This window comes from Mugil cephalus, chromosome 16 (assembly GCF_022458985.1).
Source record: "Mugil cephalus isolate CIBA_MC_2020 chromosome 16, CIBA_Mcephalus_1.1, whole genome shotgun sequence".
Classification (NCBI taxonomy): Eukaryota; Metazoa; Chordata; class Actinopteri; order Mugiliformes; family Mugilidae; genus Mugil; species Mugil cephalus.
The window spans coordinates 10,234,873-10,257,628 of NC_061785.1; the positions used below are offsets into that span (position 1 = coordinate 10,234,873).

The following is a 22,756-nucleotide window of genomic DNA, read 5'->3' on the forward strand; positions in this document are numbered from 1 at the left end:
CCTCCAACATTAGAAGCACTTAATTTCTAATTTAGGGAGAGAGAGAAGAGGAAGGAGGAGGAGGAGGAGAAGAAGAAAGTTTTGGAGATGACTCAGAGCAGGTCTGTGATTTAAATCTCGGCAGCTTCAGCAGAACAGACCTGCACTTTTCCCCCCCTTGTTTTAAAAAAACCCGATGGCACCAAAACGCGCGCTCGTACGCTCCCCCTTTACGCGCGCTTCATTGTAGGTGACCACGCACGGCTCGCTCGGGCAGTTTCGTCCGAAATAACCAAGAGTCAAAGGCCGAATTAATGCTCTGAGTCATTATGAGGGAATTAAATTCGTGTCATCAAACTGCGTTGTCGTAATCCCTCATGTGTGTCATTTTTCCTCTCGAGAAAAGATCTGCTGCTTGTGTTTATGGCGCTAAAAGTTCGTTTTTTTTTTTTTACTCTCCTGTAAGGAAAGACTCATGGGTGGAGTTCTGCTGAGCCGCTTGCTCTGTTTCAGTCCTTTTAGGATTGCTGCAGACATGCGGGTTGCATTTTGCAACGAGCGGACCTTGAGGAGAGGCCAGAGGTCATCCGTCTTTCTGAGATTTCACCGCTCAGTCTGAAGCGTCGGAGCTGATGTGCAGTGTTTATTCCCTCTCTGCTGAGACTCTGGGTGTGGACATTAGAGCTCCGTGCGCACCGGGGGCTGACAGCGCACATGGGTGTTTGGGGACCGTCTCCTGTTTTGCGTGTTTTCACTTTGTTGGTTCTGGAGCGATATCAGCGCCGAGGGAGGGGGAAAAAGAGTGAAGTAAGGGACTCGTGAAACATTGTTGACTTATGAAATAACTTTTTTTTTTTATGTTTTTCTTCCTCCTGCATCACAGTAAATGTAGTAAATCTAAAGTTCAAAATGTCTCATAATATATTGGTCAGCTGCTCTTTTATGGGAGGTGTTATTACTGGTGGTGTCCTTGGTGACCAAGTCAACTAAAGATTCAGATTAAATGCATTTTAACATTGTGAATGTACAAGTAATTATTTAGTTTTTATTGTAGATATCAAAATGTGCTTACCTAAATAAAATAATCATATGAGAATGTAAACGGGCTCCATAATTAGTCCCAGAAGGAGCTGCTGCTGATCTTTGCTGCATCCAAGTGGAGCCGCCACCTGTAGGAACACGCATTAAACAGGACCCCGTGGTGTTAGATGACACAAAATCATCGCATTAATTCCAGGTCGACGCAGAGAAATGAAGGTGAAAACGTCCTCTTTGTGTCATCCACCATTCTGACGAGACGTCTGCTGGAAATACAAAACGTAAAAATACATTTCTAAGTAGATTTGAGTCTAAAAACAAAAAATAAACAAAAAAAATCTTGTTGGTAAAATTTTTTAATCACTTTTGAAACATCCAAGAATTGACTTTCACAAGACTTTTGGGTAATCACCTAAAACGATGACTTTAAAATGAATTAAATGTAATTTAAAGCAATGCTGTGGGAGTTTGCTGAAATGATTAAAAAAAATCCACTGACAGAGGAGATCAGGGGAGACGTTACCAGACGGGACCGTGGTCACCGTTGTACCTCCGTAGGAGCGGATGTGGCAGTAAACCACGACAAGCCATCACTTTGAGCCCTGGAGGTTGGTACCGACATTCAATCTCCACACAGGTTGTGTGTGTTATCCCCCCCCTCCCCCCTCTCCCTCCTCCCTCCTTCCTCTGGACTGTAACAGCTGGCTCAATCGCTCCACTTTCTCCCTCTGATATGAAACTCTGTATCCGGTCAGACACTTTACGAGGATGTCGAGCCGTTTCAGGTCTCTCGGCCTTGGCTAAATCCAAGGGCCTCCCCCACACCCACACCCACAAACACACACACTTTTATGGAGGGAGGATGGCAGCGAGCAGGGGAAGAGGGAGCGCTTGTTTCTGCGTGCGCAGTGATGGAAACCGAATACCAAAATGTTGGGGGTAAAAGGGCGGAAGGGGAGCACATGCTGACTGACAGGTGCAGAGGTGGCCCGCTAACTGGAGGTTATTGGAGGGATGGCGATTTGTCCTTAAAGCGAGCATGTCCACTAAGGCTATAATTGAAACTTAAGTCCGTATATTACGCCCGCGCCGCGTCAGCATCACCTAACGAGGTGTTTGATAACGGAGGGGCTTAAAGTGCAGAGCGACTCGTGAGCTTCGAACAGCGACTGGAGGAGGAAATGATGACACCAAAGACTGAATCACAATCACGACGTGTTTTTATTGTTGGAAAACTTTTACCCTCGCTCCTCACGGGGGGTAAAACGTTCCCGTCGCTTTGAACCACGTTGAATTAAAGCATCGTGTTTACGAACAAACACACAAAATGAGGCTTTTTAACCGTCAAGTAACAGGGATCGAGTGAAAGTCGAGCAACATTCAACAAATCGAGTGCTGAGTCGTAGCTGCTTCGTGGGAACACACATCCTGCTGACTTTATGATTTAGTATTCGCTAATAGAGGCCTGTGTGGCTTGCGATTTACACTGTACAAGGTCATTTAAAATCAGTCACGTACAACAGAAGACAGCAACTGGCGGGCCTCTATATAAATAAATACAGAATATATACAGTACACATGTTCAAATGATTACAACCTGATGTAATGATTCAGTGTGTTTTCTGTAATTCAGCTATTTTTTTTTCTTTCCTTTTTTTTGATCCACATAATTTCCAGCTCATTTCCTGACAACGCGCAGAGCGCCAGTGGTTTAAAATTAAACACAGCCAGAGTAACGTGTCCATCACCCCGGCCTCTACCCGGAGACACAGAGGGAGTATTGCGGTTAACGCGAGTGTGTCTCTGTGGTGTCGGAGGTGCTGGGATACCTATCTATCTATCCTTCTATCTACGAGGCGGATGGAAGCGTGAGGGGTGAAGCAGCCGGAGGCAGAGCGCCGTCCTCCTCACTCCTCCTCCACTTCTTGCACGTCAGCGCCAGCAGCAGCAGCATGGGGAGGTGCCAGAGGCTGCAGAAGAAGAGCTTCCGGGCGTTGTTGCGGTCTCCCTTCAGGTAGAAGCGGAGGGCCAGGTAGCTGATGTACAGGTTGATGGGCAGCGAGACGAGGGGGAAGGTCCAGGTGGTGACGTCCAGCGCGGGCGCCAGGGTCGACAGCGCGATCAGGCCCAGGCTGTGGCGCAGCGCCACCCGCTTGCACATGCCCGGGTGCGTGACGGACATCATGCGATAGCCGCCGCGGGAGTAGTCTTCCCTCAAGTTCCAGCTGAGGGCATTGAAGTGGGGGAACTGCCAGCTGTACAGGAAGCCACCCAGCAACAAAGCACCTAGGGGGCGAGACGGAGGGAGAGATAAAAGGAGGAGGAGGGGAAGGGATTAATGATCAGAGGGAGTAATGTGCAGCTTGTTTAAATCACGCGCAGGGCGCTGATTAGAGCGATGACAAAGGGTTTTTGCTGTGAATTGAAAATGTACACACGGTATGTCTTGAATAAAATCACGTCTTTTCCATTTCAATAAAATTGTTTCATTTAGAATTATAAGTGTGACGTCCTGGCCCAGTATAAAGATAAAAATCTATTACTAAATGACTTTTAATCGCAAAGTTTTTTCTTTTTTTTTAACCCCATGCCTCAATTTACCAGGTCTCAAACCTCCAGGACAGTGACAGACTTTTAAACATTATTCAAGCCTTGATTTTTAACCTTTCAGAGCACTTTCCTTCGCAGTTTCGAACTGCGCCGTCCCGTACAAACCTCAGCTACCCCAAAACGCTGCCAAACCTCTGTAGCGGTTCTCCTTCCCCCTCCCCTGAGGACGGCTTCTCTCTAAGTATTTTTTTTTTTTTTTTTTTGTCTGTTTGGTAATATTTAGTGTCACGTCTGAGCCAAACCAGAAGAACGAGCATCCACGCTGACAGGAGGACAAGATATTTTCTCTGACCCTCTTCCTCAGCACTTCGTTCCAGTGACAGTGGCTTGTGTTTCACGTCCCGTGGAAGGACAATAAACAGACCCGCGGACCCGCGCGTCCTCGACGAGCGCTAATCAAAAGCGAGTCGGCGCAACGCGAAACGGAAAACGCTTCGCGTCACAGAGGGACACGTGCCGATGGGAAGTGCTGGATGTAAACGGTGTGTCACGGCTCCGGTATGAAGACGTGACTGAAACCTAATAGCTGTGCGGCCATTGAGACGCTGACTGCAGTAAAGCCTTCACTGTATTCATAAAGAATAATGATTTGATGACACATAGTCTGCACACACCCAGAGCGCAGAGTTTATTTTTCAAAGCTTTCATGAAAGGAATTTGTTGTCATGATTACAGTGCCTCCTATTGAACCCAGCGGAAACTAGAGGAACATACACTACCGGTTTTAAGTTAATGAAACCAGTCAGCCATAACATTAAAACCACTGACAGGAGAAGATCATTTTGTGACAATAAAACGTTCTGCTGGGAAACTTTTGGACGTGACATTCATGTAGATGTTACTCTGACATGCACCCCCACCCCATCGCAGTGACCCCATCCGCAGCAGGATGCAGTGTGACACAGACACACACATAAACGGTTTAACCCATAGGACAACAATAACAACAACCTGCTGCCAGACACTAGAAACCACCCTCAGAAAGCCCATGTCGGATTATCCAGTACACACTACTACGCAGGTGGTCATAATGTTATGCCTGATCAGAAGCAGCAATGATGATACAAATCTAAAAATGACATTCATTTGACTCTGCATTTAAACTCCAGAGCAGCAACTGCAACTGTTAATTACAGCTGCAACAGACAATTATAGTTGTTGTAATGTCCTTTTGATTGAACGATGCATTGTTTAGTCTATAGAATTATACAAAATAGCTCCAAAACCTAAAGAGGATCTCTTTAAATTACTGTTTTTGGTCCAAAAACAAATATTTATTTGTGAATTGCATGGCATCTTCATGGATAACACCGACAGAGCGCACAGTTCTCTCTGAACCCTGCACCCTGTCCCACATAGAGATTCCAGACTGGAAATAGTAGGAGCATTGAGTTTGCAATAATATGCTTTGTGTCCCGTCACAGTGGAACAATTGAAATGTGAGAATAGTGACACTCAGGATCAAATGAATCGTGATACTGCGGTGGAATATTGGTGTCTGCGCGCGCGGCGGCTGCAACCGATCCCTTGATAACTCCTCTAACTGATCATTTGGTTACATTAATTTCACTAGAGATGATCACAAACGACCTTTTACCCTTCAGACGGTGCAAATAGTGTTGATTTATAATGACATAAAACAGGGGAAAGCAGTAAATCCATGCCAGTGGAGCTGCACGTAGTGAATATAAAGCATCTGTGCTTAATAAACCATTTCAACATGTCCACCAGCTAAATCATCTTCCATCAAATTACCTGTTATCTGGATGCGTGCGAGTTATTTAATATCACTGTGTGAGAATCGTACCTGGCTCCAGGCAACCTGTGGCGGCGGTCCAGCCCATCACGGGAGGAATCGCACCCACCACGGCCCCCACCCAGGTGTTGGTGATGCTGAGCCTCTTGAGCGGCGTGTAGCAACAGGTGTACAGGAAGATGTTGAGGGCGCCCAGGAAGCCGGTCAAGGGGTTTACGGCCAAGGTGAGGAGGGCGACTCCGGGAACTCCACAGGCTACGGCGAAGGACACTGCATGAAGGGGGCTGTAAAGAGGGGAAAGGATATATTAGTAGCGTACAAAAGATGAGCCGCAGATTGTTTTCTGTGCATATATAAATAGAAAGTTACAGTGCACAGATATAGACTCAGGCAAAAGCCGATTCCCCAGCACTGTGGGAAGATAAAGTTTTCTGTGCTTGTGCAGACGCCAGATAAGACGGCGATAGCTCCAGAAGCTCAGCGCAGACACATCGGGGTGGGCAGTCGGCGGCCGTGCATGGCTGAGCCTCAGAACGGGAGGCCTGAAGGAAACTCATCTGATAAGAGTTTGTCAGGGATAAAAGTAGCCCCGCAAGATGAAGAGCATGTGCACGCGCCAGAGATCAAAACTAGCCGAGGAAAACCACCGTGGCTCGGGCTTTTTAGCCGGATGAAGACTTCCTCCTCCTCCTTCTCCTCCTCCTCCCCTCATCTCTAACTGAAAGCAGCGTTGGCAAGGTCTGGTTCAAATTCGCCAGCAAATGCTCCATAAATTAAAGAGAGGGTAGATTAAAATCTTGACCAAACGCAGGCCCTTTTTCTTCAAAAAGCAAACAGGGCTTTTATTTTGGTGGCGTGGCCGTGCTGGGAGATTGGTGCATTAATGTGATTAGTGGTGTTATGGCTGTTTTATGTGGGCTGAGATGGGGCCGCGGGCTGGCTTTGGGCTGTTGACAGTCTGGCGGTGGGCTGGCTCAGCGGGGGGGGGGATCAGGGGAGGGAGTGCGTCACGTGGCCCCCTTCGCCGTCTCTGCGCTTACAGCACTGACGCAGCCGCAGTCACAATGTCAGGTGGGTAACGTCAACAGAGAAAGGCCCAAATGTGGCCGTCTGGTTAGACCACACTCAAGGCCGGGGATTTGAATCTAAAGCGCAAGGGATACGGTTATGAATCCATTTCACATCTGAGAGGGAAAAGTCAACTGTGGAAACAATATTTCTTAACTTTGACCCACAGTGGTTTTACAGACTGGTTTGAAGCTATAGATTTATGGTTCTGTGTCAGATATAAGCCACACCCTAAATCACAGCCCAGGGATGGATATTGATTACAAATATGAATGCTACTGTCAGTTTGATCAATCCCTGATCAGTCGCGGTGGAAAAAAAGTAGCTCTACACGGTTGTCAGCGCACAATCTGGATGATGAGATGAAAACGGGAAGAAAAAACGCCGACATACTGGATGTGGTAGACGCACGGACGTGAACTCGTCCGACTCATAAGACCTGCAAAGTTTCACTTTCACTTTATTTATTTTAAATGAGAAATGTAAAACGATTTCCCGTTTGTTCCGAGAGGTCGCCATATCCTCGGCCATTAACGGGAGAGAATGTTAGCGTGAAACCGCAGCCTTGCACTGATTGCATTTAGCCTCGCGCTGAAATCAACTAATCAGATAGCGTCTTCCTGTGCGCGTTTCCACGTCGAAGCATCTCACGGTCGCTGCGACGCCGTTAGCAGGAGAATCGCTTAGAGGAGTCGATAACGTCAGAGGAATACAATTCCAATGGATTGTAAAGCCAGTTGTCAATTGCCACCCCTGCCACAGCCTGATATGCATTACCCAAGAAATGTAGCTACACGTTGTGCCAACGCAGGCCGCAACCACCGTGATTGGTCCAAAATACATTTCAATGGCACTCGGTGCTCGGCCAAGCGCAGAAATTTCACCATTCTCCACACCGTCTACTCAGATGTCTTCTCTGATTTCTGTTTTGCAGTGACTTTGATAAAAATACCGGCTGTTAGACATTTATTAGTTTCAGCCAGAGGTGCTCAGTTCCAATTCAATTCAGTTAAAAAAAAATAATAATATTTATCCCTGATGGGGAATTAAAAAGGCACAGAGAGCAACAACATGTACAAAACATACAGGACATTAAGAACAGAAAAAAAAGATAATGTCCACCGACTACTTCTGAAGTGCTACGTGTCATCACCGTGTGAAAAACGCAGAGAAAACACAACACAGCATTATTACAGAACAATGCAGACACACCAGCACTCAGGTAGAAATGCTAACGGCAGAGTTGGCCTCTTGCGCAGACAACTCACGTGGGTAATGAGTTCTGCTTATATCTTATACAACAAGCTTAAGACCGAGTGTGGGTAGACTAGGGGCATCGGCAAGGACTTCACGATACGATACGTATCACGATACTTGAGTCACGATACGATACATTATTGCGATATTGCCATATATTGCAATATTCTACATAATTTCACATCTTTCCACTCCTAGAATAAGCCTTAAATGATTGAAACCTGCTAACACTTAACCTTATACGCATTAAGACTATTTCCACAAACATACATATTTTCCTTTTTTTTGGTCTTGACAGGCAGAAAGGAGCAGAGTAAATACAAAGGCAGACTCTCTGAAAGACTGATGGATTAATCCCCTGCCACGAAGTCTCTCACAAAAACAGACATCCATCAAAAACTGTTTGCCTTTCTAATTTGTGCCGCAGTTGACAAAAAAAGCAAAGAAACTCACGAATGTGACAGGAAAGCTCAGGGTGGAACGCGAACTGAAGGTGACTAAAGGTCTGAATAAATTTTTACTCTATCAAAAGTAAAAACGTGATTTTTTTTTTTTTTTTTAGCCGCACCAGTGTAAACATGACGAAAATAATATAAGATCTGTTAGTAGTTGTAGTATTTCTCTACCCGAGACTAAAGTACTTCAGCATCAAAACATGTGGCTCCAACGCAACAGCACCACAACAAAAGAAGGTGGAATGTGTCATCCACGTTTCACGAATAGAGGATGTGCTGTTGTGTATACACATAACAAGACAAACAATTTTCCAACACTGACATCATGTTCAGCAGAGTAAATCCTGCAGTGAGGGCAGACAAAAGCATAATCTGGCTAATAGCGAGCCACATTGTAAAGACAACATGGAGAATGTGTAAAATGTGGCCTTCTGATGGCTTGTTTGACAAGACGGTCCAGCTTCCCATCTGCTCTCCGTCTTCACGCAAGATTGTGTGTGTGTGAAGGAGGAGAGAGGAGACGGGGGGGGGGGCAAAGAGCAAGAGACGGAGTGTTTCTACGCGTCTCAGAGACAGACAGACGCCTCCTGTCCACTTGTCAGAGACGAGCTAAAAGCTGGAGGAGAAGAGGCAGTGTTTAGACGTGAAGGGGATATTTCCAACAACCACCTCGACGGCAGGAGTGTTCGCTTTTAAACAGCACGCCGATGGGGAATAAATGAAACTGGGACGAGATAGCTGTGGGTCAAAGTCCACGTGTGCCACTAAAGGGTGGTTTGGTCATAAAGTGTCTATGTAGCTGCTGTATACGAGCAGGTAACGCAGGTATTCTGTTCGGGTGGTGCGCTTGTGTGCTACACCAGCAGTGGAAGGTGCTCCGTCCTCTTATGTCAACAGGTTGTTTGTTTTTTGTTCTTCCTGAAAGTGTGAAACGCAACGACGGCTGTTCCCTGGCACTGATAACGGATTGGAGGACGTGTGGTTGGTTTGTGTATTTTCGCTTCATGCGCCAGTGAATATTTGTGCACCTGCCCGGTGCATGAGGGCGGCAGTCTCACAAAGGGGACGGGTAGAGGCGAGCAGGTCCACAGGCACTGAGTAAGAGTCGCAGGAGCACGGCGACACAGAGGTTATCTCACATCTAGACGGTAGAGGTAGCAATTTATGGGCGGTCAGTTAAACTGCACCTTAACCTCGACCTCGCCCGCCCATCCACTTGTGCAACCTGCTCACACGATCAACTTACACCTGACAGGTGCAAAGCTGAACATCGTCGCTGGTGGCACGCATTTCTGCTACTCTGCATACACAACTACCGGGATGCTTCTGCACCATAAACTAAACCCAGACCTGAAGGGTGTAAACCAATATGGGAGGTGTGCTCAGCGCGCTACTGTTTAATTTAACATGTAGTCCACATTATAATATTGCCTGGAAATGCACATAGGCTTTGACATCACAGGCTGTTAGGTCATGTTTCACCTCAGGAGGAAAAATATCCCTCCCAAGCACAAGGTAAGGATCAGGTCAGTGAGCAAGAGAACAGTAGCGCACTTTGTCATTCTCCCAGCATGAAGCGTACAAAAGGCTGAGGAGCTGTCACGTAGTGTTGCTTCCGTGCTAAATGGAACCCCGACGCACGCTGAGCTGTTGTGTTTCTCTCCTCATGTTGCTGCTTGCTCTAGGGATTTTTTTTTTGAATACCAACTCATTTGTACAGAAGAGCCAAAGAGATGTTGAATAAGCAGGAAATGAAACTGTACCTGATCTGCCCTCGGACGAGCGGACGATTCTTGGTGCGGTTCATGTTGGAGTCGAAGGGAACCTCGAAGTACTGCGGAGACAGAGCAACAAGTGGGTTAACGCAGGAAGCACAATGACACAAATCGTTTCCAGATAAATGACACAAACAGACAAAAAAAACAATACCATATATAGTATTACTCTTGGCTGCATTGAACAGCAATCATTTATTTTCCGTAACGACTTGTTCGTCACTGGGTGAGAGTCTACCGCATGACGACGGCTTAGAATCACAAATTAACCTAACGAGCTTATCTTTGGACGCTGGGAAGAAGTCTGAGTACTCGGAGAGAGTCCGCACAGACACAGTAAGGCCCCGGTCGGCCGATGGATTCAAACCCAGAACTTTCTTCTATGAAGCATCAATGCTAACCACCACACCAGACAACGCAGTGAATTCAGTTTAAGTGTACGCTTTTGTGCGTTTCCTGCACACCTCCCGCACGAAATGTTGAGGACCAAAGGTTGGACTACAGTCAAGAAACGCACATATTTATGGTTTAAAAAAAAAAAAAAAAAAAACAATGGAAAGACACTGTTTTCAGCCTCTAAACGGATGTTAGGCTCGTTCATTTTAACAGAATTGTCAGTGAATGCACTTTAGCAGCACTAAATGTTGGGTGCATCCTTGTGTGATCACCTCCGGGAGCCTTTCAGCGCTTCCCTACGAATGGTCGCGGCAAATCTCGGAACCAAATGCTCCTGCTGCACTTCGAGGGTGAATGAACAAGAGGCGGAAGGCGGAGGCAGCGAGCTTTCGGGTGGGAGGTGGCGGTGGTGGGGCTGCTCTGGGATACAACTATGTGAAAAACTACTTATACTCCTGTTTTATGATCTGCTCTGGAGGAGTATGCTTCAAAGTGCTCCCATGAGATTGGCAATGTGTGACTAAAATGCAAACATATGGGGTGCTTAAACGCAGGAACTGGCTAATCTGTGTGTGTGTGAGCAAAACGCACGTGGATGTGTGCATTTGCCTGGCTGATAAAAGCCTTTGACTAATGAAGAAAACAGATAAAGCACTTAGAACGTGGAATATTAAGATCCATCTCTTCTGATATATGGTTCTCATAAAACATCTATTAAGCTGATAATCCACAGTTCCCAGATTTACTGCACCTATGACTTAAGAGCACCATCATATTATTAAAGAAAAATGGACTGCACCAGATAGCGTGAAGATTTTTTTTAATTTTTAGGAAACTTATGGAGCGAAATATCTCATAATACTCAACGGGAAATTTTTTGGGGGGGAGGTAAACTCAACCTTTAAGATGAGGACACCAAAAGTCACTCAAACTGGAATTGTTTTCCTCCTCTTTCTCGGTCATACAACCGGCAAAAAGTGGGTAAATGTTTCCTTATTACGTTACGGCCGCTGCTCAAACGCTTCAAACACACGGAGACATTAAAATCGACCATAGACTGCGATGTGAAAACCCTCTGCCTTGCAGTTTCCAACTTTGGGCGCAGTTGAACCGGCGTGCTGGCCGCGCTGGCTCTAGACCGGGCTAGGCTAATGCGCAGCTGTGTGCGCGGCTGTCGGACCCCAAGGCCCAGGCCGAGGTGTTAATTCTATTTCCTGGGTCAGGAAATGCGTCAGGAGGTCAGGGGCCGCATGAGAGAGAGAGAAACGCACTTTGTGGCCGGGCTAGAGCGGAGCAGCGGTGAACCAGGGCTCGGGCGGGACCAGGGCCAAGCGCGCTGCAACACTGCTCACATAAAAAGGATCCACTTAGTTTCCGATAACATCATCCCACACGTTACAAAAAAAAATAAAAACTAAAAAAAACAACATATATGTGCAAAACAGACCTCTGTGCATTGCAGGCCCACTTGCGAATTAACACACCTGTACATTCAATAAAGGAAGATGCAAAGAACTTTCTAGAGTGAGAAAACATCTAAGGTATCTACGGTTTTGTCTTCTTTTAATAAACCACTTGTGTGTGTGTGTATATATACACATATAGCAGATGATTCAATGCGAGCGCACTTATTTTGTGCATGTGGCGCGTTGTCGTTTCAGTTTGTCCAGTCCTGTTTCTTGTTCCTCCCTCACTGCCTTTTAAGTCAGAGCGCCTCATCTGGTTCGCATCAGTGGCTTTCTCAGCCCATGTCATTATTTCCGCCCAACACTGCCATGTGTTACGGTGATGGGTTTAAAATGATCGGGCCGTTTGCGTTCGGCGTGCGCGCACGCGGGCCGCTGCAGGTAGGTCGGAGAGAGGGTCCAAATGATCCCGAACGAGCGGGGTTTTCACCTGCACTGAGCCGACGCGGCCTGACGTCGGTGGACGTGTTAAAAAATGTGCTAGGAATAAAAAAATGTGTGTGTCTGAAATGATTTTTTTCATTTAAGAAACTTAAAAAGGGATCGTTAATGCCGTTCTATATTCTTGTTATGCCTCAGATTTTCGATGCACGTACTAGAAAGGGGCACGGGGCTAAACCGGAAGTTACGGAGAGAAGGCTGCTGTTTCCAATTACGAACGCAAACACATGCGCACACACAAAAAAACATAACTGGGGTTAATTATCAGCCAGATGAGGATGGAAAACAGGCAAGACCAAAGTGAGAAGCAAAGGAGGAGTGGGGTTGGGGGGGGGATGATTCAGCTACCAGATCCTCGGAGCTATCGAAGATCACAGGACGTGATCCTCTGCCAACCACCAGGGCTCGATTGATAGCAGGATGTGGAGAGACATTTCCTATTCTTGTGTAGAGGCTAAAGAAGACAATTTGCGGTGACAGTAACCCACAAAGTATCAGTTTGATGACTGCAATTAAAAAAAAAAAAAGTAAAAAGAGTTCTTTTCACTTCGTAGGTTTCATGAGGTTGAGCTGTAGAAGTGCTTACTTAAGAGGGAACAGCTTAATTTTTTTGGATTTTTTTTTTATTTTTTGGATAATGAGAAGACGAGCAATACAGTAACTACGCGCTGCACATTCACTATGTTTATTCCAGGGGCAGGAGTGGACCTAAACACGGACACAGGGAACAGACGTAGCGAAGCAGCTGCGGGGCTTTGGCTCGTGCAAACATCAGCTGGTCTAAACAGCGTCTCTATCTCTCGCTCCGCCGAGGCAAACCCAGGTGCACGGGCCGGACCCGACCATCACAAGTCGTCGCTTGTCAGGATGTCACCTGTTTGCATATTGGGAGTTGAATGGCAGACTCAAAACGTCCACAGGAGAGAGCGCAGAGGAGTGCTGCTCCAGCGCATGCGAGCCAAGTCTACTTAACAAAAAAAAAAAAAAAAAAAATGCACGAGAGCTCTCAACACCAACTGTGAAGCGTCTCTGATCAGCCACTTGACAAAGACGCAGCCAAAGATTTACATAGATTAGGCCTTTCCTCAGAAGTCAATTCAATCGTTCTGGCAGGCGCTCAGAGTTCTGAAGGCGAACGAAAGAAAAGAAATGGAGCAAAACACCTGACTAGTCACAACACAGAAGTGATGGCACGACAGGTCGAGGTCCTTGCCAGGCTTCTTCGGAAACATGCTACTGACGTCTGCCGAGTCAAACGGATTGTCTTACAATTGTGTTACGATGTGAGCAACGCTGTGATTTTACAGCGCTTACCTGAAGCATCTGTTCAACACCTCCGACGCACTGTTAAGAGCGAACGAGTTCGTGTCGTGCGTGTGGAGACCAGAGGTGTTAAGATACAGGAATTAAATGAGAAAAAAGGAAAAGAAAGCTCAATCCCGATCTGTTCTCACCTGGTATAAATAACACATGAGTAGCGAGAATAGCTTTCAATAATCACAACTCTTGTCGACTATCATCGAACATAGAAACATAAATGCACGTTTATGTTAAAAACACAAATGTGAAATGATACAGACAGGACAGAATGAGGGTGACTTGTTGTCGGGTTTAAAAAAAAAAAAGCAACTACAAAGATGGATTTCAGCCTCCGAGTGGTCAGGGAGAAAGAGTATTAAGGGCATCTCCATCACTTCATTTCTGTCACCGAGAAAACAGCAATATTTAGATCACACTATCTAAAGCGGAGGTGGAAGATAAAAACTTGTGTCTGTGTCTGGAATGCTGTATACGGACAGCTGGCAGATGTGTGCGTGAGGCTCCTCGCTGTCCTCTGTAATCTTTTAACGTGATGAAATGTTAGCGGACGGATGATTAGGAATGAAAGGCTTCCTTGTAAATTCGCGAAAAGAAGCGCAAAATGGAAAAACTACACCCAAAAAGACGTTACGATCAGAATATCTTTCGAGCCATTCTAGTTTCCGTGTTTGCACAGCAGCTCATGTACGCGCGTGAGTCTTTAGACTTTTTTCCTCGAGACCTTCAAAAGCATTTAACCAGTCGACTTTAAAGCACCCCGTACTTCTTGGGCTACATACCAGGACTGCATTATCCTGCTTCTACACACCATAATCTCCTGTCCTTCTCCCAAGGCACCACTTTAGAGACTGCAGTACTCTGTCTGGCCAAAGAGTGGATCACGTCTGCCTTTCAGCTGTGCGCCGTGCCCACACTTCTTCTCGCTCTCTCTTTTTAGTGGTCTGTGTGGAGATGTTGGCAGCGGTTCAGCTGGCACAGCCTCCCTCTTGATTAATGGGCTGAGTGTGGGACAGTGAAGTGCTAAACTGTCCTCATGTTAATCAGCCAATTAATGCTGAGCAGAGCTGCATTACCTCTGCCCTGCCGATAATCAGTCCCATTGCCTGCGAAGATATGGGCAGGATCTGGGAAGCCTTATTGCAGGAGTGAGGTATGCTATATTAAGTGTCTGGGCCGTGAAGGGAGACGGAGTTTTGGAACATAAAGAAGGGTGAAGCTTGAAAAAAAAAAAAAAAAAAATTGCTGAAAGCAGAGAATTATTCATCTGTGATGCTTTTCTTCTAGCTCCTCTGATCAAAGGAGGATTTGACAGCTGCTGCTTTAGCTCTATAAATAACGTGAAGAAAAGTTTTGGGTGAACAACTACAGATAAATGTTATCCATTTCTATTCCGCGTAGGAGACCGTCTTAAGTTGCTCGGCTGAGGCCCTGGGGGGGGAATGTGCTTTAGGTTTAGAAGTGATGCCATCGCTCATCTCGCATTCCTCGCGTGTCATATAATATCACTGTTTTCATCGCTTACGCTGCATCGTGACCAGGCCACAGTGCCTCCTAGTGTGAAGGAGGACTCGGATTACATGGCAGAGTTGTTGGGGGACAGCGGGGATGACGGCAAATCTTTAGGCTTAAGAAAGAGATGCTTCATTATAGGGTATTTAAAGTCAAAGATAGCTGGCCGAGTACTAAGGCCTGATGGTTAAATGTGCCACCTAATAGGTGGTTAAGTCTTCTGCATTAACTTGGCGGAGAAGCTAAAGCAAGAGCACAGAGAATATGAAGACACCGCATGGACCCTGCGCCATAATTAACATGCACCTCCTCAGAAATATAAAAGAAAATAAGCTGTGACTGGCCCACTTGGAAGTAGCGTGTTTCTGCTTTAGTGTTTCCGGATGCTTCTCAATCTCCACAATTGTTTTGGAACAATATAGATGGAACATAATGAGGAAAGGTTAACTAAGGAGATTCCAGCATTTGCCTGACTAGTCTTTGGCGAAGTCTTGTCAAATGTTTCACTCGCCATTGTTGAAAGTGAAGCAGGAAGTAGAAACAAAAATTAACCCAACTGGCAAAAAAGACACACCGCTAACTGGCGTTGGGGTGGCCAAACTGACGAGGCACATATAAACGGTGAACCAGATCGGCTCGGGGAGTATCCGGCGATTCCAGATGACGTCAGATAGTCCTTAGGGATGGTGACATCACGTTTTATAGTTGGTTGGTTGGACAACAGGAAGTAGCGCGTGCTGTCGTATTTTTTTGTCTTTTGCAGAAAATTAAAAATTTGCAGCCTGAGCCGACGTATCTGAACGTAGTTGGACATGTAATTGACGTCAACCAGAAGTGCCGTATACTCCCGAGCCGATCTGGTACCTACAACGGTGCAGGCGGCGCGCAAAAGTTACCGCGTCTAGGTCCCGCAGTATTCTAAAAGAACCTTTAGTCAAAATATGCATGTTATGTCATATGTCATGTTAAACAATGGAGAATCTTTACACTTAAAACATAGGGGGAAATCCTTTGGCTCATGTTTCAAACATTTGCAGAAAACGGCTAGTCTGCAGCAGCCACTGCAGCAGACATGGGGACATCCTGGCCGAGACATTCATTTTCACTCCAGTGTAAACATATCAACTGCGCAAACAAGACGAATTCCTTCGGAAAGCTGGCAAGCCATATCTCTGGTCTCCGCCTGATAAGTTAACGTTCTTACTAATGAGGGCATTTCACTGCAGTCCCTGATTACCATTAAATGTGCACACACTTGACCGCTTTCTATTCAGTCTCGCAAGCTGTGGGAAAACATATCAGTGAAAGCTAAACACACACCGTAGACCTCGACTGTGTGTGTGTGGTCACTTGTTTAAAGAGAAATAAACAGTCCCTTCCACCATCAGTGGGCATTTTCCAAATAACTACAAGGGTGTGACTGACATGACATGCAGTTTGAAAGCCTCTCAACGGTCTGGGTGCAGTAGAAATAGAGGCATGTATGAGGCCGTGTGTGTGTGTTTTAGAGAATGTGAATGTTTAGATATTTTATCTGCAGCTGTGCCCTCACCAGACTGGAAAAGCTGTGAATGTGTGTGTCAGTCTCTACACGGCCCTGATATGACTTGTCCTGGAGGTCTGGAAGAAATGCACCCTTAGAAATTAGGCGCGATAAGGAACGGACGCGTATGAAGGCCCTCACTGTTCTCTCAAACATGACGGCAGCCGTCAGCACCTCCGGCAGATTTGTATTTGCAGCAGTGACCCGTGGCAGAAATCTAGCCCTTCATCTAGACAGGCTCAGTCAACAAGGCTTTCGATTCAAAATGAGTAGAACCTCAGCAGGAGACAACACACTGTGAAGTCCGGTTCAGTGCGTAGAGTCTGCATTTTCCTTCACTATCTCACAGCAGCATTACCTTATATGGACATTCGGTTTCAGTTGTGGAGGAAGGTCAACTGCTTTTCAATGAATCAACTGCGCACAAACAAAATACCCTGACCTGCATTGTTAGTATTCTTAATGCTTATGTTATTACAGCTACTTTGCCAATGTCAGACCAGCATCTGTGACCTCAGTGGTTCTGGTGTCCGGCGGCGTTAACACTTCTGATGGGCTGCTCAGCCTTGAAAACCAGTGTACGAGTGACAACAGGTAAACAAAATGACAAAGGAACATATTTTCACGACCAGCATGAATAAACTAGACAAAATGAGGTCTTCATGGCTTACTAGATTCCAAGCTAACAGGACAGGTTCTGGCTTCTCCCTTTGAATGATGAATACCAACTATTACAGGCACCTGCTGGTACGATGAGTTATTTCTTTGCGGCGTGTTCGAGATTAAGTTTTGATCCAGCCACGTGTCGATGTGAGTTATCGTCACAGTTGAGCATTGTTGCTGGTAGTTCTTTAGTGTTGGTTTGGTGTGTCTGCCCTTTACTTGTAGCTGTACAACAAAACAACGTTAGTTCTTCGTCTACGGAATACAATAGACGGTGATTCCACTATGACAAATGATTACGTTCTATTCTTTCACCATTGTTGTAAACTCAAAGTAAAGTGATTATGTCGTTTCCCTGATTTGCCGGGACGTGGGTCATCAGCTTTCCTTGCGAGGTAAAGTTGCTCCGGGGCTAAACACTGAGTCATAAAAGCCTGAGATCGTTCAATCAACGACTTTGTTTTCATTTCCTTTCTCCTCACTTATCTGTTCTTTAAACGTAAGATAAGACAAATGAAACTCAAGTTAGTGGGTTGGTCGGGGGTCAAAGTGGGGAAGCAAATGGAAAGACTGGAGCATTCTGCTTATGTGCACAAATACGTGTTCCAGTATAGATTTGGAGGCTTTGCCTCTCTGTGTTGTGCAGTGAAGTAAACTACTAAAAAGTGAATCACTTCCTACGGGGCTTTAAAAGCACCTGCTTGATTCATAGTTGGATCCAAAACATCGTTTTTGCTTTTAAGTATGAAATGACACGAACCAAAATAAGGAAAAACAAAACTGTTTATTTGGAGGCAGAACATCGCAGATACACAAAGCGTTGACGGGAAAACCGGGGGAAAAAAAAGCAGCTGGACTAAATAATTTATCCATGAGTGACAATCTTGTTTGCCGCAGCAAATAGGAGGAGACTGTGTAAACAGGGTAACAAAGTTCCTGTCAGAGTCTGTCGTGCTCCACTAGCAGCGCTTTGCCCTCGAGACCTATCCCTTCTCGCTCTCCCCACATCCTCCGCGTCTCCTCGCCTACCTCCATGACATCCCCTCAAGTGGAAAGGCAACCGGTTAGCATCTCGATGGGTTCTGTAAGCGAGATGTCAACCATCTGTCCGTTGAAAGTGATAGAAATTCTTCTTGTCAGGATGTGGCGAAACACAGCTTCCAGTGTACACAAATGCTAGCACTGCTGTCTGGGGAATGCTGATGTTTCAATTTAAAAATTCAAAGGTTCAGTAAACCCACGCACACTGAAAGTTTAATAATGCTAGTGCTTGAACAGTGGTTATGTGTATTCTTTTTAAAATTGGTAATACCCATTTAGTACACAGTACTCTGTGTCATACATTAAGAAATCTGAAGAGCCTGGAACTCTTCACTGTGTATTCTGGTTTTAACACAATCGGGAGTCCATACGCTGTGTGTAGGACATACTATCTCTGATAGTCTTTAAACATTAGAATCTCAAGAGAAAATGGACATCTTCATCCAAGCCGACAATTTATACGCCACAAACACTGATACTTAACTGCATTAAATTAAATATCAGTAGTATTATAATAAATACTTACACTAATAATATACTAGTTTTAGAAAGGAAGCGATATCTATGTAGTAAATTGTCATTAAGAACCTGGGCTGGTGAAAATTAGAGCCACCCCTTCCACCACTCAGCCAGCCTGTTTGATAAATAATCATCAGAGAAGAAAAAAAAAAAGTCTGCAGCCTGAAGAACAGCCCACACCCCCCCATCACCACACAGTGTCATTACCAGTCCAAGCACAAAGCGAAAATCTTTAATACCTAGGATCTGGGTAAAATAGACAAAGACGTTCAAACACACACACACAGCCTACACTCTGATGCCTATCATTCTGAAAATGATTACAGCCGTGTGGGCGTACAATGAACGGTAACGCGGCGGTAGTTACATCCTTCTGCTTCAATGACTGACTGTACGGTGACATAAATGGTGTTCTGTGTAAAACAGCCTCTACTCTTAAAAAAAGGCATTTTTGTGCAGTCAGAGGTGTTTTGTTGGAAGCGTGTAAGCAGGCAGATAACGCAACAGAGGATGAGTCACTCCATTCTTTGGCGAACTGAATCCTGGTGATAATGCAAGGTCTTTTATGACGTGACCAGGTGTCCATGAGAAGAAAAAAATGCACTTTACCTTTAACCACTAATTAAGCGAATGCCTGAAACAACAAAGCCCGAATGACAGTTCAAAGCCGTATCCCATTACGTAACTACACTAGGACAAGACAGTTTTCTTTGTGGGATGACAACGCAAGAATCTCAAATCTGGCATGAAAGCAAGCCGAGGTAAAGACAGCAAACAGTCATTAAGGACAGCGCAGAGGGGTAAAGTAGCATTATGCTGTAAAGGTAAACAGCAAAAGAAAGCATGTGTGATTTTACAATCTCTTTGTGATCCCGAGGTGAGGTGAGGTACAAAGCAATGAGTAGGAGGAGGGGGGGTAAGTGGAGTTGAGGCCGTCAGAGCCTCAGAAAATACGTGTGCGCGTGTGTTACACACACCCAGAGACACACTTTGATGTGTCTTGTAAACGGTAATCAACAGTCGCTACGTGACAGATGCTGACGGGCTGCCATGTCATCATATAGCATCAGACGGGGGCACACGCCCAACGGACCAGTGCAGCTTCCTGACCGAGGATGAACATGTCAACAGAACATGAGTAATCTGTATACTGAGCATCTTGTGATAACACAATGTTCTCACTTAGACATGTACCACCCCATAGCAACCACAGTCCTTGATGGCAGCAGGACCTGGCCTGCAAATCCACTCGATGCAAAATTATCCATTATTTGTGGGATGCACTCGAACAAGACCCCCCCACTAACAACATCCTGTTCCCAGACACCACAGGACACCCTCAGAAGACCCATGTCCATTCACTAATGAGTCACAACTGTCACAACACAATATTAGGAAGGCGGTCATAATGTTATGCCTGATCGGTGTAGGCCATATTTTCTAGTTTAAGTATACGATGTAAAACAGACAGAAATATACCCAGAGTAATGGATTTATCAAAGGTTCACGTCTAAAATGATGAGCGGATTTATGCAGAAAGTTCTAAGAAGAACAAAGTCTTGAAAAGGTTTCCAAAACATCAAATTATTTTAGAACACTTCGCACCTGAACATTTACCAGCTCTGGCATGTTACACAGTAATGACAATATAGCACTCAAGCATATTTCTCCTTTTTAAATGAGGCTATTGTGAGCCAAACTAAAAGGCCATCCATGGTCGTACAAAACAACCTTTTTCATATGGTAAATATCAGCTGTGGCCTTTTCCAGCCTTTCAGGATGTGCTTTGTGATAACATAATGAAGGACTGAGGACTTGGGTGGTAGTTAAGGTTTCCCAAAATATACAGTAGTCTGAATGATGGTCAATAGAGACCGGGCAAGAGACCTTTTTATATTTCAAATAATATGTGCAGAGGCTGAAGTATGAAAGTAAACTATGGAGTGCTGAGAAATGACAGCTAGTAGAAATCTGGGTTCCTGCTTTTAAAGTGATGTCTTAATAATTCTCAGCTGAATCGAAGCGCCTCGCTGCAGTCAAATAAATGGATCCACGAAGGCTTTTCTGAGCCGACGTACAATCTAATCAGCCTTTTACCTAAAGGCTGGAGGGGCATAGAAAACCATTCAAATCACCTTCCAATTTTGTGCTAAATACATAAACATTTCTCAATTTTGAGAATGTAAGGCACACCCAAAGCTTAGGCAGAGACTTGCTACGTGTCGGTAACCATTTTGTTTTCCAGCAATGATGCCCTTGCCCCAAAAGCTTATTCTCGGTTTGAATCAAATTAGCATGCAGTGTTGGCTCACGGGCACGCCATAAACAGGGCTGCTTTTGTCAATTATCCATGGATCTCAGCATTACAAAGAGTGTTCCTACTTGCCTTTGGCTAAGTTACCCTCTAATAGAGAGGGCAAACTTGAGTTTCAAGGTAAGAACACTTAAAAATGGACGTAAACACATAAATGGAACGTCTTGAATAGACCCTCTAAATACATCTTTTTCTTAATAATTATTCCTCAGCCGTGCGTCTTTGTATTCACATGTACAATTCTCAGTACAGCGAATAAAACGAATAATCCAGGACAAAAATCAGAGTTTGAGGTTGACTCAGCTCAACATTAAAAAAAAAAAAAGCAGGCAATTCTGTTAAATTTGTTATTCACTTGTACGTTGCAGATTTCATACAATACAGCACCATAAAGGAGAGTATGTCTGACGACCGTCGGCTTTGTCAAAGACGTTCCGCATCATTGCAAAGTTGCTCAACTAAACAAAAAAGCAAACATTTGGGTTAAGGCTTTGGCGTTAAGTTGTGCAATCCAAAAATTAATATCCAGACTCCATTTTTAACCAGCTCAAAGAAATGAAATACATTAGATTGAATGTCCTGGTTGATTAAAAAACATTTATTCGGCTTGTTTGAGGTCAGCCGCTGGCAGAAGGGAGCAAAGTACGTATATGTGTGCGAGCAGTGCAGAAAGGTTCACTGGTGCCAGACGCTGTTTTGGTGGGCGGTGTCTCCCTCTCTGACTCAAGTCTCATTCGTGTCTACGTCTTGCCTTGTTGGTCACTGAAGCCCATAATCAGGGTGTTTTGTCAAAACCTAAAGGCTAATCGGGGAGTTGGAGAGGAGGTGTGCCACCTGCCCGTCAGTCAGTCACACTCATCCCCTCTGAAGTCAGCTCTTTTGTGGCGAGGTGTGTTTAAACCAACAAGCCGCGGCATTGAAAGCTCAGGGAGACTCTTTGGACACGAGCATTAGCTCGTCATCCGAGCGTGCTCTTCACAAAAGGACGACAACATGTTGCTGACAACTCGAATAACAGTCAGTGTTTTCCTCTTTTTCTTCCTGTCTCTTTGAAGTAGGACGTCCTATACTTATTGGCTAGGATTATGCTCAGGAGGATCAAAAAGAATACGGGGTGGTTGAATAATAACATCATGGATTTTTCCTGTAGCGAGTGCCTCAATAGTTCACCCGTCATGGGTAAGAACAAATTTTAAAAAAATGACCTTTTGATCTAAATATTACATCATGTCTCATTTAAGTCAAGCAGATGGTTGAATGGAAGAAAAGCGTTTTGGACAAAGCTCTCGCTCCAGGTTATACCGCAGAGGTGAGGAGGTACTTGAAGGATTTGAGTCAGTAGGACGACTGCCCTGTTTGCAACGAACACCTATAAGTACTATTCTTTTGTCAATGACTTTAAGTTAATCAGTAAGTTTGATCTGCCTGTAAAACTTGAATATCTCGACTATGATTCAACAATACAAAACGCAAATGCACAATGTGAATAGCGTCAACATGAAAAGCTGTTTTCACGCATTTAAGTAGGTTACATTTTTATATTAGATTCAGGACTTTTTCAGTGCTAGTTTGGTACAAAGTCAATGCATTATACTTCTGAAAACAA

At 45.0% G+C, this 22,756-nt stretch overlaps 1 protein-coding gene across 1 annotated transcript in view; it reads right to left on the reverse strand.

Annotated features, from left to right (window-relative positions):
* Positions 1 to 2,219: 2,219 nt before the first annotated feature.
* LOC125022733 (protoheme IX farnesyltransferase, mitochondrial) overlaps positions 2,220 to 22,756 on the reverse strand; it is a 30,249-nt gene continuing 9,712 nt past the window's right edge. Inside the window, exons 5-7 of the mRNA XM_047609641.1 lie at positions 9,927 to 9,997; positions 5,435 to 5,667; positions 2,220 to 3,303 (exon numbers count right to left, since the gene is read on the reverse strand). Coding sequence (XP_047465597.1) covers positions 2,867 to 3,303; positions 5,435 to 5,667; positions 9,927 to 9,997 — 741 coding nt within the window. The 3' untranslated portion in view covers positions 2,220 to 2,866. The remainder of the gene's footprint in view (positions 3,304 to 5,434; positions 5,668 to 9,926; positions 9,998 to 22,756) is intronic.